General features: G+C 45.6%; 2 protein-coding genes across 2 annotated transcripts; both read left to right on the top strand.

Annotated features, from left to right (window-relative positions):
- The first annotated feature begins 9,136 nt into the window (after window positions 1–9,136).
- On the top strand, window positions 9,137–9,871 carry LOC120709666. Its single transcript, XM_039995338.1, has one exon. It carries the CDS (start codon window positions 9,137–9,139, stop codon window positions 9,869–9,871), a length of 735 nt encoding a protein of 244 aa, XP_039851272.1.
- Window positions 9,872–10,039: 168 nt separating this feature from the next.
- LOC120709664 (ATP synthase subunit beta, mitochondrial-like) lies at window positions 10,040–18,240 on the top strand. The gene is made up of 7 exons (XM_039995337.1): window positions 10,040–10,166; window positions 12,987–13,042; window positions 16,206–16,334; window positions 16,449–16,607; window positions 16,696–16,920; window positions 17,019–17,330; window positions 17,905–18,240. The coding sequence occupies exons 1-7, from the start codon at window positions 10,040–10,042 to the stop codon at window positions 18,016–18,018; spliced, it is 1,122 nt and encodes a 373-aa protein (XP_039851271.1). The 3' UTR covers window positions 18,019–18,240.
- Window positions 18,241–18,639: the final 399 nt, after the last annotated feature.

Raw genomic sequence — 18,639 nt, 5'->3', positions numbered from 1 at the left:
TGGGTTCTGCCATGCCACTGCATGTGTGATGTGTTTCATTACCGTTGTATTATGATGTAAAGTTGATGGTTCACATTATGTAATGCATTTCTTAGTTCTTATTTCTTATCGTTATATTAATTAAATATGTGCTTTTTAGTATTCTAGTGACATGAAAAGCTCCGAAAATATTAAGGACAAGTTCAAAGATTTCATAGATTCCCGGCTACAACTGCAAATTAATGGAAAAAGTTACAACACACAGAGTCAAGCTCTCAACTGAAAACATAAATAACTAATTGCAGTGGCATGTGCACGTTATAAGGTAATTTCTTGTTGCATCTAAACCTACCATGCCTTATGGAATGTAAAATGCCGGGATTACATGGTACTACTCTACTGAGTGCACCGAGGATATTTGCCCTTCCTAATTGCTTCGGGCCCATCTTCCTTCGCACGGCGCGCCCTCTCTCGCTTTCTCTCCCTGTCAGCTTCACGTTCTGCCGCCGCCTTACGATCCACCTCCTCCATCCTCTTGCGGTTCTCTTCTTGCTCTTTCTTGCGCTTCTCCTCTTACTGTTCCTCGTGCTTCATTCGGCGCCAATGTTCTGCAGTCCACCTTGCTTGTTGTTCCACAAAGTCCTTTGCCTGCTGCGACTGCACGGTGTCGAACCACTGCATAAAATCACAAAAAGGTGGAGTAGACTTTGTCCAACAAAAGTTAGAATCATAACTCAATGTTAGGTCACAAAGAAAAATAGCGTCTGTTGTCCTGCTACCTTGGCCCGGTCTTTGGCGTATCGCTTAGGTGGATCATATTCGTAGTTCTCACACATAAAAAACCTCATGCCGTAGTTATCTCCTAAAACCTCAGATTACATGAACTTGCATAACGAACCGCAGAAGCACATTGGCACATCAATTCCTTCGGATACGGTGGCTTCACACTTGCTCCACGGAATGTAGGTTGATCCTGACGAAGACATTAGCGCTATAGTGTGGTGCGCCAAATGACGAACAATGATTTCAATAATGCAGCTATCGTATACCAAATCGATGTGTGAAAATATAGGTACTGTCGTAATTCTATTGCCTTATGCTGCAATATCAATAAGGTACTGTCATAATTCTATTCTAATTCATAATTAATTTAAAAACAAGTCTGTAATAGTACTGAAATTGTAATACTAAACAAGTGTTCTAAAGTACCAAATCTAATTCAGCTAATCCGCTAATTAAATTAAATTGTTATATAATATCAACAGATTTATACGGAAGTTACCTGTAGATCACAAGTGCGTAATTCGGCAGAGCTTCGCCGCTTTTATTCTCCTCGCCCCTCTCTTTTTTTTGAATTTTTGGTGTAATTTTTGGGCTCAAATGAGAAGGGAATGGAGGCCATGGCTTATATAGGGTGGGAGACCCCTGTCGCCCCGGCGGCGGGGGGCCCTCCCCCCGGCCAGAGACCTCTTTGCAAATTCAAAAAAAATTACATTAGGGTCCTGTCGCCCCTAGGCCGGGCGACCGGGGGTATTTTCGAAAATTTTCAAAACAGACATATATATTTAAAATTTTTATTTTTTTAAATATAAAAAAGAAAAAGACGCCCCAACTCTGACTCCAGCCCAATAAATATGGTCTTCAGCAGCGCGGGCCTCGGCTGTGTGGGCTTCGCGCCGCGCGCCCCTTCGGCATATGGCAGACGCGCTCTGCCACATCTTCGGCCCACGACGCGCGAACTGCCCCAGCCAGGCTTCGGCAGCCCCTCCGGCCCGCGGCAAAGCGTCATCTGCAACCTGCGACGCCGCAGGCTTCGTCCACCTTCAGCCCAAGCCAAGCAAAGACAATGGCACATTAGCCTGCAACACGACGCCACCTTCGGCCCGCGGAGGACCCCTCGGCCAATCCGAAGGCGACTCCAACTTCGGCCCAGGCAATGGCCCACGGCGAAGCCGGCCTACGGTCTTCGGCCCGGCATCATCTTCCGCCTGCTTCGGCCCGCAACGCGGTGAAGCACCCTCTGGTCTTCGGCTCGACGCCATCTTCAGCCCGCAACGCGGCAAACGTCGCCCACCTTCGGCCCAGTGTCCCAAAGGTCCCTTCGGCCCATGACGCATCGCCCAGCTTCAGCCCGCGGCGAACCCGACCATGCGCCGCCCAGCTTCGGCCCGCGCTGAAGATGGCCACGTGCGGCTAGGTAAACTCTTTTCTGCAAAAATCTCACAACGCAGGCAGACAAGAGGGATCGATCCCTGGTTTTCAGGCTTCGGAGGTAATGCATCGGTCACCCCGCCTGCCTCAGTTTGCTGGCATACGTTGCTATACCTAAAGCTGAACAGCTGCGCACAGTCGCACACTTAGTATAAACTTGCTAGCCGGTGCACGTTTCTCATTCCTCCGTTGAGCTAAAAAGCTTTTCACTTTCACCGGATAATTTAAAACAGCGAAGGGGCTCTTCTTAATTTATAGTTGTTAGCACATGGATTATTATTTTACCTAATATCATGTGACGAAGGCAAAGCTCAGCACTCAACAAGCTGATCCAGCACGTTAAGTTTTTATTATATAAATGTTGTCTTCGACACTTATATATGTTGGGCTTCGGTAGCACAGTTGGGGGCCTCTGGTCATCTTTGGATTGGGTTTCGATTTTACTATTGATGATTTGGCGAAGCCACATCAAAACTCATCTCTCCTCTTCGGCCACATGCCTGGGCCGTGCAGCCGAAGCCCATTGAAGGAGCTAGGGTCATAGGCTTCGTAGCAAGCTCTGACATGTTTAATATTTATTGTTGATTCCCTGCTCACGTTCAGTATTAGTTTCGTTCTTATGCTCCTTTCTTCGGAACTCATTTTCAGTCTGATCGCTCTGGTCTTCGGCCCACGGGTCGCCATCTTCGGTCTACAACCACCTCCGTCCTAGCACGCACTTTCGGAATTCACGTGCAACATATGTTGGGCTTTGGAATTCGCTTGAAGCATAACATTGGGCTGCGGAATTTGCACACTGCTGCAGTGAATGGTCTTCGTCAAAGTTCGAATGGTCTTCGTCGAAAATATCTTCGTCGAAATTATCTTCGTCGAAGGGTCTTCGTCGAAATTATCGTCGTCGAAGGAATCTTCATCCAAATGGATCTTCGTCGCAAAATCTTCGAAGAAATTATCTTCATGGACAAGGTCTTCGTCGACACAATTTTCGTCGAGTCCAAGAATGGGCTTCGTCGAGATTATCTTCGCCGAAATGGCCTTCGTCGAGTCCAAGAATTATCTTCGTCGACTTTTCTCTTCGCCGAAATGGCCTTCATCGAGTCCAAGAATGGTCTTCGTCGAGATTATCTTAGCCGAAATGACCTTCGTCCAGTCCAAAAATGGTCTTCATCAGAATGGTCTTCGTCGAAGTTCGAATGGCCTTCGTCGAAATTATCTTCATCAACATGGTATTCGTCGAACTTATCTTCGCCGAATGATCTTCGCCGAGTGGTCTCCATCGAAATTATCTTCGTCGACATGGTCTCTGTCGACAGGGTCTTTGTCGAAAATATCTTCGTCGAATGATCTTCTACGAATGGCCTTCGTCGAATTTATCTTCGTCGACCTGGTCTTTGTCGACAGGGTCTTCGACGATATGGTCTTCGTCAAAATTATGTTCGCCGAAAGATCTTTCATGAATGGTCTTTGTCAGAAATTCTCTTCGACACAATAGTCTTCGTTAAAGTTGTCTTCGACAAAATAGTCTTCGTCGAAGTTGTCTTCGACAAAATGGTCTTCGTCAAAATTTGTCTTCGACAAAATGGTCTTCGTCAAAAAAATTTCTTCGACAGAATGGTCTTCGTCGAAGGTTGTTTTCAACAAAATTGTCTTCGTTAGAAATTCTCTCCAACAAAATAGTCTTCGTCCAAGTTGTCTTTGACAAAATGATCTTCGTCAGAATTTCAAAATGGTCTTCGTCGAAGGTCGAATGGTCTTCGTTGAAATTATCTTCATCGAAGGGTCTTCGTCGAAATTATCTTCGTCGAAGGTATCTTCATCCAAATGGATCTTCGTCGAAAAGTCTTCGACGAAATTATCTTCGTCGATGTTGTCTTCGTGGACAAGGTCTTCGTCGACACAATCTTCGTCGAGTCCAAGAATGGGCTTCGTCGACATTTCTCTTCGCCGAAATGGCCTTCGTCGAGTCCAAGAATGGTCTTCGTCGAGATTATCTTAGCTGAAATGGCTTTCGTCCAGTCCAAAAATGGTCTTCGTCAGAATGGTCTTCATCGAAGTTCGAATGGTCTTCGTCGAAATGGTCTTCGTCGAAATTATCTTCGTCGAAGGTATCTTCATCCAAATGGACCTTCGTCGAAAAGTCTTCGACGAAATTATCATCGTCGATGTTGTCTTCGTGGACAAGGTCTTGGTCGCCACAATCTTCGTCGAGTCCAAGAATGGGCTTCGTCGACATTTCTCTTCGCCGAAATGGCCTTCGTTGAGTCCAAAAATGGTCTTCATCGAGATTATCTTAGCCGAAATGTCATTCGTCTAGTCCAAAAATGGCCTTCGTCGAAGTTCGAATGGTCTTCGCCGAAAATATCATCATCGAAATGGTCTTCGTCGAAATTATCTTCGTCGAAATTATCTTCGTCGAAGGTATCTTCATCCAAATGGATCTTCGTCACAAAATCTTCGAAGAAATTATCTTCGTCGACGTTGTCTTCGTGAACTAGGTCTTCGTAGACACAATCTTCGTCGAGTCCAAGAATGGGCTTCGTCGAGATTATCTTCGCCGAAATGGCCTTTCTCGAGTCCAAGAATGATCTTCGTCGACTTTTCTCTTAGCCAAAATGGCCTTCGTCGAGTCCAAGAATGGTCTTCGTCGAGAATATCTTAGCCAAAATGGCCTTCGTCGAGTCCAAGAATGGTCTTCGTCGAGAATATCTTAGCCGAAATGACCTTCGTCCAGTCCAAAAATGGTCTTCGTCATAATGGTCTTCGTCGAAGTTCGAATGGCCATCGTCGAAATTATCTTCGTCAAAATGGTCTTCGTCAAAATTATCTTCGCTGAATGATCTTCGCCGAGTGATCTTCGTCGAAATTATCTTCATCGACATGGTCTCCGTCGACAGGGTCTTTGTCGAAAATATCTTCGTCGAATAATCTTCTTCGAATGGCCTTCGTCGAATTTATCTTCGTCGACCTGGTCTTTGTCGACAGGGTCTTCGTCGATATGGTTTTCGTCGAAATTATCTTCGCCAAATGATCTTTCACGAATGGTCTTCGTCAGAAATTCTCTTCGACACAATAGTCTTCGTCGAAGTTGTCTTCGACAAAATGGTCTTTGTCGAAATTTGTCTTCGACAAAATGGTCTTCGTCAAAAAAATTTCTTCGACAGAATGGTCTTCGTCAAAATTTATTTTCAACAAAATTGTCTTTGTTAGAAATTCTCTCCGACAAAATGGTCTTCGTCCAAGTTGTCTTCGACAAAATGATCTTCGTCAGAATTTCAAAGTGGTCTTCGTTGGAATTCTCGTCGTCGAAGTTGTCTTCATCAAAAGTGGTCTTCGTAAAAGTTCAAAGTGGTCTTCGTCGAATGGGTATTCGTCGGAATTCTCTTCGTCGAACTTATCGTTGTCGAAATGGTCTCCGTCGAAATAGTATTGGGGCTATTGGGTTCAAAAAAAACTCCTTCGACGCAAAATGCCGAGGGAAAGGAAAGTCCTGTCGGGCGAAAAGCCGAAGGCAGAGAAGTCCTTCGGCGCAAAATGCCGAGGGCAAGGAAAGTCCGATCGTGCGAAAAGCCGAAGGCAGAGAAGTGTTTCGGTGCGAAATGCCGAAGGCAGAAAACTCCTTCGGCGCAAAATGCCGAGGGAAAGGAAAGTCCCGTCGGGCGAAAAGCCGAAGGCAGAGAAGTCCTTCGGTGCGAAATGCCGAAGGCAGAAAACTCCTTCGTCGCAAAATGCCGAGGGAAAGGAAAGTCCTGTCGGGCGAAAAGCCGAAGGCAGAGAAGTCCTTCGGTGCGAAATGCCGAATGCAGAGAAGTCCTTCGGCGAAAAATGCCGAGGGCAAGAAAAGTCCTGTCATGCAAAAAGCCGAAGGCAGAGAAGTCCTTCGGCGCAAAATGCCGAGGGCAAGGAAAGTCCTATCGTGTGAAAAGCCGAAGGCAGAGAAGTCCTTCGGCGCAAAATGCCGAGGGCAAGGAAAGTCCTATAGTGCGAAAAGCCGAAGGCAGAGAAGTCCTTCGGTTCGAAATGCCGAGGGCAAGAGAAGTCATTCGGTGCGAAATGCCGAGGGCAAGGAAAGTTCTGTCGTGCGAAAAGCCGAAGGCAGAGAAGTTCTTCGGTACGAAACGCCGAGGGCATTGTAATAAATGTGAAACTATATGACATGGTTTTACAGGTGAATCAGCTTTGAGATGGAAAAAATCTTATCTGCGATTACAAATTAGCGGCTTTTAATGAGGCAGATCTCTCATGTAACTCTCTTGTGAAATATAAATAAGGCTCCCGGGAAAAATTATCTCATCAAAACAGGAATGCGTAGAAGCATCTATCCCTCTTCGTCGAGCAAAGAGGGGAGTCATCAGCGCGTAACAAGCGAATACATATGCATACGTGTTAAATGGATAGAAATTGATTTGGTTATTGATTACTTGTAATTTTTATAAATCATGCATGCATTCTCTCATGTCATATGCATATGCATCCGTGTAGCAGCCGCGGCGGAGGAAATTGTGTACGAGGTGGTTGCGGAGCCACAGGAGCCACAGGGGCAAGCCCTGCAGCACGAGGATCATGAGGAGTCGGCCCAAGGCCCAATTCACCCTAGCACTGAGCAGTAGACGCAAGGCAAGCCCCGGTGCATGTCCTATTATTTTAAATTATGACATATATATACGTTTCTATTACTTGTGCATTATGTTTCAGGAGTTGATTGCAACCCGAGTTGCATGATCCTTAGATTCCTTGAGTTATACTAGTATGTATAGGACGATAGAAATGCTATGCTTAATAAGTTCTCGATAGAAGTCGAGTGACTTCTTGTCACTCGCGAGATATAGGATATTTAGAAGTCAGGTAATTTCCGGTTACTCGCGAGATATAAGTTATATCTGTTTATATTACAGTCCCTGAGTTATTGAAAGTGATATGAAAATGTGAGACCGGACGGGGAGTGATGATGATGTATAGGTATGGCAGCAGGATAGGATTCCTGGGTGCCTTAGCCCCGTCTGAGTCGGTTAAGGACCGGTCGTTGTCGGCAGTGCTGATCGGGGATTGAATTGTACTAACCGCATGCCAGGAGTAGGAGATAGTCGAAACCGGTAAGCCGAGTACTGCTTTGCTTCGAAAGTACAGGAACCCGCACCCAACTCCTGGGGTAGTCGAGTAGTCGCGGAGAAATGGGGATGCATATGTTTACTTTTGGTGGTCTCACGTTGAGCTCGGCTGACCATATGTCGTTGGGCTGGTTCCTGTAGTTCGAGGCGGGGAGGGGAAAGGTCGGTGCGTGGGGTCCGATAGGGCTTTTGCGTGCCGTGTTGGTTAGGTCCACGTTGCAAGGTTAAATCGAATCGATTCGCCGTGTCTTGCGGTTATGAGGGCCTTGATCTCTTTGCTGCATCATAGTCTTATGATAGAATGAGGATATGTATAAATATGATAATGAACACGTGGAATTATTATTTGATTGCACCAACATGTTTGCTATAGTTGATTCATGCAAACATTAGATTAGAGTTAATTTGTATAGAATGTGGAGCTAAAATACTTAAAGTAAGGAATTACTTTAGTCGCTATTCTGCAAAATAACCACCAGCCAAAAGCCTTGCATGTCTAGTTATGTGGGCTAAGTTATACCCACTGATCGGGTAAGTCTTGCTGAGTATTAGTTGCTCAGGGTTGTTGCCACCATTAATTTGTTTCAGGACCCCAGGACGTCGACTCCTGCCCCTGTTGTGTCAAGTTCATCCACCGGGATGCAGAGGGGTGGCAGGTCGTGGAGCGAGACCCTTAGATTAGGGAATTGGCGGGTTGTACGCTTGAGGCCTGAGGGTGCAACCCCTCTGTTTTGCTTAGACCGGTCTGACCGGTCGAAGGACCGGTTTGACCGGTAGTTCACATGGGGAATCCATGCAGACCGGTCTGATCGGTTGGTCGAACCAGTCTGACCGGTAGAGCAGTGGCTGGACACTAAATTAGTTGTAGGTTACTTTCCGTTTGAACCTGGATTCCCTAGTGTAAAGTTGTAAATTATTTTATTTATGTAAACTTTGTAAAACTACTGTATTTGAACTGGGTTTGTAAAAAGTTGTGTATTATTTATGTCATGTTGTTCTATTTTTAAGTATATTGTCATGCTTGTACCATCTGCGCCCACCATCGCGTGGGACTACCGGTATTGTTTCGATCGGACCGTGGGTTGAGAAAGGATCGTCAAATTAAGCCGTTAAGCTAATGCGCCCGATGTGTTCAAATGACGGTCATTACGCTTAATTAGAGTTTTAATTTGGCGGTTCTGTCACAGCTGGTTTCAGAGCTGAAACACACTGGGGGGTGGTACGAGCACGACTAATTTTCAGATACTACAAATTAAAAATGAATTCCCGAGAATGAAAGTAATTTAATAGTGTGGGTGGGATTACTTGTAATAGCCCTATATAGTTTTTGCTAGAGTTGTGAGTAAGTGTTCAGTGTTGGTGAGAGATTAACATAAGGTGCTCATGCATCATGTTGTTGTGTCTTTTTCTTTTGCATTTGAAAAATCCTGTTGCAGATTATGCATCATGGCATCCATTATTTTTGTTTGCATGTATGGAATTAGTTTAAGGGTTGTCACCCAAGTTTAGAAGTGAAGTTTAGTTTCTGGGTGGCGACCGGTCTGACCAGTCCTTGACACCGGTCTGACCGGTTGCTCTACATTGGGCCGGTCACAGCGCCATGCAGACCATGCAGACCAGTCTGATTTGTCTGTTGCACCGGTCTGACCGGTTAAGCGCAGACAGAGGCCTCTCAGTTGTGTTCAAATGATTTGTTTCCTGCGATTTCTTTCATGATTCGGATATTAGTTGTGGTCATGATTATTTTTATGTAATAAAAAAATGTACCTAATCCAATCATGGTTGAATGCAGAATGGCAGCACCCCCGAACCCTCCTGATTTGGCCTAGGCCATTGCAGCCATGCTCACTAGACGCGATGAGCAGACGGCACTCCTCCGTGAGCTCGTGGCGCAGGGCAGAGCGCCGCAGCCTGAGCATCGCCACCAGCCACCTATCCCTGGATATGAGGGATTTCTGAGCACCCAACTGCCGTTGTTTCATAAAGCAGATGAGCCACTGGAAGCAGATAGCTGGCTCCGGACCATAGAGTCCAAATTCACCCTACACCCGTACAATGATGGGGACAAGGCAGGATTTGCTGCTCAGCAGCTTAGGGGCCTTGCACGCACATGGTGGAACAATCATGTGGCTATGTTTCCGGCGGGCACTCGATTCACCTGGGCGGAGTTCAAGAACGCCTTTAGAACACATCACGTCCCTGCAGGGGTCATTCGCAGGAAGCTCACTGAGTTCTTGGCCCTGAAACAGGGTAACAACAGTGTCCTACAGTATGCCCAGGTCTTCGGCAATTTATCGCAGTATGTGGACTACCACGTGGACACAGATGAGAAGAAGCAGGCTTGCTTCAGGCAGGGGCTCAGCAGTAAGCTCCAAGATCGCCTGACTATGGTCAAGTTTGACACCTTTAGTGAGCTGGTCAATGGTGCTATCATTCAAGAAGATGCCCACTTGGCTCACAAAGCAGAGAAGAAGAGAAAGACGCCGGCGGCGGGATCTTCGAGCAGTACTCCCCAGAGATTTCGCTTGGTGCAGTTGGGCCCACAGCATGCCCCCTTTCAGCACCAGCCACCGTAGCAGTGGGGATACAGGCCCCCTCAGCACACTCAGCCACATGGGACAGTCAGGCCTCCTGCCCCTCAGCAGAATGAGCAGAAGGTCTGGGTGCAGCAGCCGGAGGTGCGCCCCAATTTATTTCCGTGTTACAACTGTGGGCAGCCGGGTCACTTTGCACGGAACTGCCCAATGCCACCCAAGCAAGGCCAGCAATCGAGCCAGCAAAGTCAGAAGCAGAGTGTGGCCCACTTCAAGCCGGGGCAAGTGCACTACACCACCCTCGAGGGTATTCCTGAGGGCACTCCGGTGATGTCAGGTATGTTTTCAGTGAATGAATATCCGGTTACTGTCCTGTTTGATTCTGGAGCGTCTCATACCTTTATTAGCAAGGAGTGTGCTAGTAGACTGGGGCTGAAGATAGAGAGTATGCCAAAGCCATACCATATTTACTCACCTGGGGGAAAGTTAATCACCAATCAATTTGTCAAGCAAGTACCCCTACAGTTGCAAGGAAAATTTTTTCCTACGGCCCTGATAATGTTACCAACCCAAAGGATAGATATGATATTGGGCATGAACTAGATGGAGGGTCAGGGAGTTAGTCTGGACACGACCTCACAATCGGTGCACATCAAATCTTCTATTCATGGGTGTATGACCTTACATTTGAGAGATCATATGTCTTTGATGCCTACGGTGAATCAGATTGAGGGTAAAAAGCTAGCTGACATACCGGTGGTATATGAATACCCGGATGTTTTTCCGGATGATTTGTCTGGCATGCCATTGGATCGAAATGTGGAGTTTGCCATTGAGTTGCAACTGGGTACAGCACCCATCTCTAGAACACCCTATCGTATGCCACCCAATGAGCTAGCCGAGCTAAAGAAGGAATTGCAAGAGTTGCTTGATAAGGGGTATATCCATCCTAGCACTTCACCTTGGGGGCTGTCCAGCACTCTTTGTTAACAAAAAAGATCAAAACCTCAGGTTGTGTGTGGACTACAGACTTTTGAATGCTGTCACAATCAAGAAAAAAACACACTTCCCCAAATCGACATCCTGTTTGATCAGCTATTCGGGGCTCGGGTATTTTCAAAAATTGATCTCTGCTCTAGTTATCATCAGATAAAAATTAGAGCTGAAGATATTCTCAAGACGGCCTTCTCCACTAGATATGGGCTGTATGAATATCTAGTCATGTCTTTTGGGCTAACAAATGCCCCTGCTCACTTCATGTACCTCATGATCTCGGTATTCATGCCTGAGCTGGATAAGTTTGTCGTGGTTTTCATTGACGACATCCTTATATATTCCAAGAATAAAGAAGAACAATCTGAACACCTTCGCATTGTTCTCCAGTGTCTCAGAGAGCACCAGTTGTATGCTAAATTCAGTAAATGTGATTTCTGGCTCAAGGAAGTTCAGTTTTTGGGCCATATTATCTCTGTGGCGGGTATTTCTGTGGACCCCAGCAAAATTCAAGATGTATTGAATTGGAAGACTCCAGAGTCTGTTTCAGAGATCCGAAGTTTTCTTGGGCTAGTAGGTTATTATCGCCGGTTTGTACCGGACTTCTCCAAAATTGCTAGGTCCATGACTGAATTGCTTAAGAAAGGGGTGAGATTTAATTGGGATGACAAATATGAGCAGGCTTTTCAGACTCTGAGAAAGCTTCTGACATCTGCCCCTGTCCTGGCTCAGCCGGATATTACTCGGCCTTTGATGTATATTGTGATGCATCAGGTACGAGTCCCCACTGTGTCCTCACCCCTGTTTAATCCAGCCGGCTATTAGTCGGCCCTTGATATGTATTAAATGTAACAGGTACGGGCCTCGACTATGTACTCATGCAAGACTAGAGGGTAATTGCTTATGCTTCCAGAGCCCTCAGGCGGCATGAGGAGAATTATGCCACGCATGATCTGGAATTGGCAGCAGTGGTGCATGCATTAAAAATCTGGCACCATTATCTTCTGGGCAACCCTGTTCATATATACTCAGACCATAAGAGTCTCAAGTATATCTTCACCCATAGCGAGCTAAATTTGCGCCAGAGGCGATGGTTGGAGTTAATAAAGAATTATGACCTGGAGATTCATTATCACCCGGGCAAGGCTAATGTTGTAGACGATGCATTGAGTCATATAGCCAGTTGCATCTCAGCCACGACAGTGCATGACACTTTGTGCCAAGAAATGGAGAAGATGAACTTGACTATGGTGTCTGAGGGTACTCTTGCTAATCTTACCCTCACAACAACACTTCGAGATCATATTATTGCGGCTCAGAAAAACAATATTGGCATGGGAAAGATTAGGCAAAGGCTTGGAGAAAATGACCCTCGAGTGGCATGTTTCCATCTAGATGACGAGGGTGTTTTATGGTTTAAGAACCGACTAGTGGTACCTAAAGATCTGGAGCTTCAAAAGCATATTCTCGATGAGGCTCATCTCTCTATGTATTCTATCCATCCTGGCAGCAACAAAATGTATCAGGATCTGAAACAATGATTTTAGTGGACAAGGATGAAGCGGGAAATCGCTAGGTATGTGTCAGAATGTGACACCTGTCGGAGGGTTAAGGCGAGCCACTTGAGATCAGCCGGCCCTTTGCAGCCATTGAGTATTCCATCCTGGAAGTGGGAGGACATTAATATGGATTTCATTGTTGGTCTACCCAAAACTTCCAAGGGGGTATGACTCGATATGGGTTATTGTGGATCGTCTCACCAAGTCGGCCCATTTTCTACCGGTAAAGACCACACATACGGTGAAGCAATACGCTCAGCTTTATATGGACCGTATTGTGAGTCTTCATGGAATTCCAAAGACAATCATTTCAGACCGGGGTGCTCAGTTCATTGCCCGGTTCTGGGAGCACTTTCACGCCGCCCTCGGCACTCAGCTCCTCCACAGTTCGGCTTATCATCCCCAGACTGACGGCCAGACAGAAAGGATAAATCAAATATTAAAAGACATACTTCGAGCATGTGTACTCACCTATAGTCAAAAATGGGATGAGTGTTTGCCTTTGGCCGAATTTGCATATAACAATAGCTATCAAGAGACCATCAGAATGGCTCCCTTTGAAGCCTTATATGGACGTAAATGTAGAACGCCATTGAATTGGTCAGAAGCTGGGGAGAGAACCTTCTTTGGGCCCGACATGGTTAATGAAGCAGAAGAACAGGTTCGGGTTATTCAGGAAAATTTAAAGATTGCAAAAGCCCGACAAAAGAGTTACGCGGATGAGAAACGTCTGGAACTCCCTGCCCACTTATCCGCGGTCCATAATATATTCCATGTATCTCAGCTCAGGAAATTCCTCCGTGTTCCCACCAAGATTGTTGATATAGAGGAGTTACAAATGGAGCCCGATCTTGTCTATCCAGAGCATCCAGTAAAAATTGTCGATCACAAGACTCGGGTCACTCGAAACTTAACCAGCAATTTTTATAAGGTGCAATGGAGCAACCACTCCGAGCGAGAAGCCACATGGGAAACTGAAGAGTTTCTTAGATCCAAATATCCGGAAATGTTACAAGCCTACCAAGGTACATAATTTCCTACATCCATATCCATTTAACGTCTCCATTAAATCTCGGGACGAGATTTCTTTTAGGGGGAAGGATTGTAACGTCCAGATATTTATCCACTCTAATTAAATTAATCACGGCTCTTAGTTTCAAGTTTAAGCGACAAACCATAAGTTAGAAGTTTCTTTGTCAGTCTGGCTGGACCGGTCTAACCGGTCAGGGCAACCGGTCTGACCGGTCGAACCTGGGTCAACCGTTTTGGGCCCACAGCATTGAAATCACACTCTCTCTCACTCTCACCAACTCACTCATCCTCACACACCACCCTCTGCTCCCTCACGCTCCCTCCCCGAGCTCCCCTCTCCCCAAACCCCCTTTCCAAAGATTCCCCTTTTCCACTCAATCCAAGGCCGGGGAGAGCTTCAAATCGGTTAAGGATCATCCTCTCCAGGTGCTCCTTCCTGAGAAAATGTGGAATCTCAAGTTCTTAGTGGGGGAGAAGCCTATCCAAGGTACTTTAGCTAAGGATGGATCGATCTCCTTTTCTAGATGATCTTAGGTTATTTTCTCTGGTCAAAAACATCCAAATGCACCCCTGAACTAGTTCCTAGGAGAGTTTTGGAATTAGTGGGCGATTTGGCCACGACAAGGATCTTAGGTTTTGGTCTGGGTAGGACCGGTCTGACCGGTCGGAGATACCGGTCTGACCGGTAGGGGTCCGGGCAGTCCGGCCATGTGTTCGGAAACTCCAGGTTTGTGGTAGTCTGGACATTCCGGGTTTAGGTCCGAAAACTCCGGACTTGGGAGTCCGGATACTCCGAGTAGGTGTCCGGATACTCCGGATTTTTTGGTCTCGAGTCGCACACAGGCCAGACCGGTCTGACCGGTTTGGTATACCGATCTGACCGGTGCTAGCAGGGCTGAGAGGGTTAAATCAGGGTTTGTTAGTGAAAATAGATAGAAATTGATTTGGTTATTGGTTACTTGTAATTTTTATAAATCATGCATGCATTCTCTCATGTCATATGCATATGCATGCACCGCGGCGGAGGAAATTGTGTACGAGGTGGTTGCGGAGCCACAGGAGCCACAGGGGCAAGCCCTGCAGCACGAGGATCGTGAGGAGCCGGCCCAAGGCCCAATTCACCCTAGCACTGAGCAGCAGATGCAAGGCAAGCCCCGGTGCATGTCCTATTATTTTAAATTATGACATCTATATACATTTCTATTACTTGTGCATTACGTTTCAGGAGTTGATTGCAACCCGAGTTGCATGATCCTTAGGTTCCTTGAGTTATACTAGCATGTATAGGACGATAGAAATGCTATGCTTAATAAGTTCTCGATAGAAGTCGAGTGACTTCTTGTCACTCGCGAGATATAGGATATTTAGAAGTCGGGTAATTTCCGGTTACTCGCGAGATATAAGTTATATGTGTTTATATTACAGTCCTTGAGTTATTGAAAGTGATATGAAAATGTGAGACCGGACGGGGAGTGATGATGATGTATAGGTATGGCAGCAGGACAGGGTTCCTGGGTGCCTTAGCCCCGTCTGAGTCGGTTAAGGACCGGTCGTTGTCGGCAGTGCTGATCGGGGATTGAGTTGTACTAACCGCATGCCGGGAGTAGGAGGTAGTCGAAACCGGTAAACCGAGTACTGCTTTGCTTCGAAAGTACAAGAACCCGCACCCAACTCCTGGGGTAGTCGAGTAGTCACGGAGAAATGGGGATGCATATGTTTACTTTTGGTGGTCTCACGTTGAGCTCGGCTGACCATATGTCGTTGGGCTGGTTCCTGTAGTTCGAGGCAGGGAGGGGAAAGGTTGGTGCGTGGGGTTCGACGGGGCTTTTGCGTGCCGTATTGGTTAGGTCCACCTTGCAAGGTTAAATCGAATCGATTCGCCGTGTCTCGCGGTTATGAGGGCCTTGATCTCTTTGCTACATCGTAGTCTCATGATAGAATGAGGAGGATATCGATAAATATGACAATGAACACATGAAATTATTATTTGATTGCACCAACATATTTGTTATAGTTGATTCATGCAAACATTAGATTAGAGTTAATTTGTATAGAATGTGGAGCTAAAATACTGAAAGTAAGGAATTACTTTAGTCGCTATTCTGCAAAATAACCACCAGCCAAAAGGCTTGCATGTCTAGGTGTGTGGGCTAATTTATACCCACTAGTTGGATAAGTCTTGCTGAGTATTAGTTGCTCAGGGTTGTTGCCACCATTAATTTGTTTCAGGACCCCAGGACGTTGACTTCTGCCCCTATTGTGTCAAGTTCATCTGCCGGGATGCAGAGGGGTGGCAGGTCGTGGAGCGAGACCCTTAGATTAGGGAATTGGCGGGTTGTACGCTTGAGGGCTGAGGGTGCAACCCCTCTGTTTTTCTTAGACCGGTCCTTCGACCGGTCTGACCGGTAGTTCACGTGGGGAATCCAAGCAGATCGGTCTGACCAGTTGATCGAACCGGTCAGACCGGTAGAGCAGTGGCTGAACACTAAATTAGTTGTAGGTTATTTTCCGTTTGAACCTGGCTTCCCTAGTATAAAGTTGTAAATTATTTTATTTATGTAAACTTTGTAAAACTACTGTATTTGAACTGGGTTTGTAAAAAGTTGTGTATTATTTATGTCGTGTTGTTCTATTTTTAAGTATATTGTCGTGCTTGTACCATCTGCGCCCACCGTCGCGTGGGACTACCGGTGTTGTTTCGATCGGGCCGTGGGTTGAGAAAGGATCGCCAAATTAAGCCGTTAAGTTAATGCGCCCGATGTGTTCAAATGACGACCATTACGCTTAATTAGAGTTTTAATTTGGCGGTTCTGTCGTATGCATTTTCTGTGTTTGCTGGTGTCGGTGAAAGGACCCGTGAAGGCAATGACTTGTACAGGGAAATGATTGAGAATGGTGTTATTAAGCTCGGAGATAAGCAGGTCAGTTATGTTAGAGGACCTCCTTGGTACAGGATTAGTAAACGTTTGGCTCAAAATGTATGGTGTGTTTAGTTTCTGTTCTGCCAGCTAAAATTTTGACAATTCCCTTGGCAGAGCGAAAGCAAGTGTGCTCTTGTGTACGGACAAATGAACGAACCTCCTGGTGCTCGTGCCCGCGTTGGGCTCACTGGTTTGACAGTTGCTGAGCATTTCCGAGACGCCGAAGGGCAGGATGTGCTCTTGTTCATTGATAACATCTTCCGTTTCACTCAGGTTATCTTCAGTCCCCTGCATTCTGCCACTTGGAATGTTTTAGGTGTAACGAGATTGTCCTTCATCATGCACACGAATCATATTGCAGGCTAATTCTGAGGTGTCTGCTTTGCTTGGTCGTATCCCATCTGCTGTGGGTTATCAACCTACTCTCGCTACTGATCTTGGAGGTCTTCAAGAGCGTATCACTACCACCAAGAAGGGGTCTATTACATCTGTACAGGCTATTTATGTGCCTGCTGATGATCTGACTGATCCTGCTCCTGCAACTAAATTTGCCCATCTTGATGCCACAACAGTGCTGTCCCGTCAGGTTTATTTACATCTTTGGGTGTTTACAGATAAAAACAATCCTCCCAAAGCTGTGTTCATGCTCGTTTTATAATGTATTATGTTGCTTGTCTTGTCCAGATTTCTGAACTTGGAATCTACCCTGCTGTGGATCCCCTTGACTCTACATCTAGAATGCTTTCACCCCATGTTTTGGGAGAAGACCACTACAACACTGCTCGTGGCGTTCAGAAGGTTCTGCAGAACTACAAGAACTTGCAGGATATTATTGCCATTTTGGGTATGGATGAGCTCAGTGAAGACGACAAGCTCACTGTCGCACGTGCCCGCAAGATTCAGCGGTTTCTGAGCCAGCCTTTCCATGTTGCTGAAGTTTTCACGGGTGCACCTGGCAAGTACGTGGAGCTGAAGGAAAGTGTCAAAAGCTTCCAGGTGAGATTAGTTGTGAACCATGATGCTCTATTTCTTGTGGAGGATATGTTACCGCATGCCTATTTTCCTTCTCTTGCATCCAGAGGCTCTTGTGCTGTTATTCACACAAAGAAAATGATAGATCGTCTGAACAAGTTCATATGAATATTACAGCAGTGTATCAGTATAGAACTGCGGTTATCTTATGCTTTCTGCTTTGCTTCTATATAATGTCATCTAAACATGCTTTGCCTGTTAAAAATGGTTTAATTATCCTTGCTCTTTCAATCTCATAATTATGATGCGTCTTTTCGACTTACACATCATGTCACTTGCACAAACGAAGAAAGTCATAGTGGTATATTATGAAGATTCAATAAGGCTGGCTAGTCACACTAATGCATTTGTCAGTGTGATATATCTCCGAGTGTTTGTTGCTCCATATTTATCCTAAAAAGTTAGTGCACCAAAACATGGATTGCGCATTGTGCATCACGCCAACACAACTTTGGAAAAAATCCAAAGTATGAAAACTCTTATGCACGTTTGCTGCCAGTATCTTTGCATCGCCTAAGTTGCTTTCTTACAATGTCAGGGAGTTTTGGATGGCAAGTACGACGACCTACCTGAGCAATCTTTCTACATGGTTGGAGGAATTGAGGAAGTTATCGCCAAGGCTGAGAAGATCGCCAAGGAGTCCGCATCCTAGGAGCGATGGTATTCTTGTAAGAAGAGAAACTAGCTGTGCGAATGAATAATTAAAGGTGGAGACAAATATCATCGTCTTGAGCTCGCATTTTTGCATTTCTTTAAAAGAAGTAGATTATGACGAAATCCTTACGGTAAAGAAACTGTACTGAATGATTGTCCCCAAACGATTCGATTCTTTTTTTTCCCCAGCTGTTTACGCTGGTTCATTTGCTCTTTTTCATATTCATTTGTGCACGGTTATAGAAGCATGAAGTAAGCTATTCACAAAAGAGAAGAGACGTCCGTCTTCCTGGTTGTTTGTTTCTCTTCTATTTTTGCCCAGTGTTCACGTTGCTGTTTTGACCAGGGTTCACCAAACCGTTGGTAACCGGTCCGGTTTGACCGGTTACCGGTCAAACTGGTCCGGACCGGTTTTGGTTTGGTCCGGTATGAAACCGGTCCAAATTCAAAATTTAAATTTGAATTCAAAAAATGAAAAATTTCTAAAAATACTTCAAGGTGCGACGAATCTAATGGTGTCAAATTTTCTTCAAAATTCGTTCATTTAGTATAGTTTGCGGGGATTTGAAGTTAAATAAAAAAACGTGCATACAAAAGTATACAAATACAATGTAAAAGT

Source organism: Panicum virgatum, chromosome 5K (assembly GCF_016808335.1).
Source record: "Panicum virgatum strain AP13 chromosome 5K, P.virgatum_v5, whole genome shotgun sequence".
NCBI classification, from domain to species: Eukaryota; Viridiplantae; Streptophyta; class Magnoliopsida; order Poales; family Poaceae; genus Panicum; species Panicum virgatum.
This window is presented reverse-complemented; position numbering and strand designations above follow the sequence as displayed.

Bases quoted from the DNA above. Each gene is read 5' to 3' on its own strand.
- LOC120709664 (XM_039995337.1), top strand. From the start codon at position 10,040: ATGCCACCCAAGCAAGGCCAGCAATCGAGCCAGCAAAGTCAGAAGCAG. The intron at 13,043-16,205 runs GTTCGGGTTATT...ACGCTTAATTAG, and splicing joins TTAATGAAGCAGAAGAACAG to AGTTTTAATTTGGCGGTTCT. The intron at 16,335-16,448 runs GTCAGTTATGTT...TTCCCTTGGCAG, and splicing joins TTAAGCTCGGAGATAAGCAG to AGCGAAAGCAAGTGTGCTCT.
- LOC120709666 (XM_039995338.1), top strand. From the start codon at position 9,137: ATGCTCACTAGACGCGATGAGCAGACGGCACTCCTCCGTGAGCTCGTG.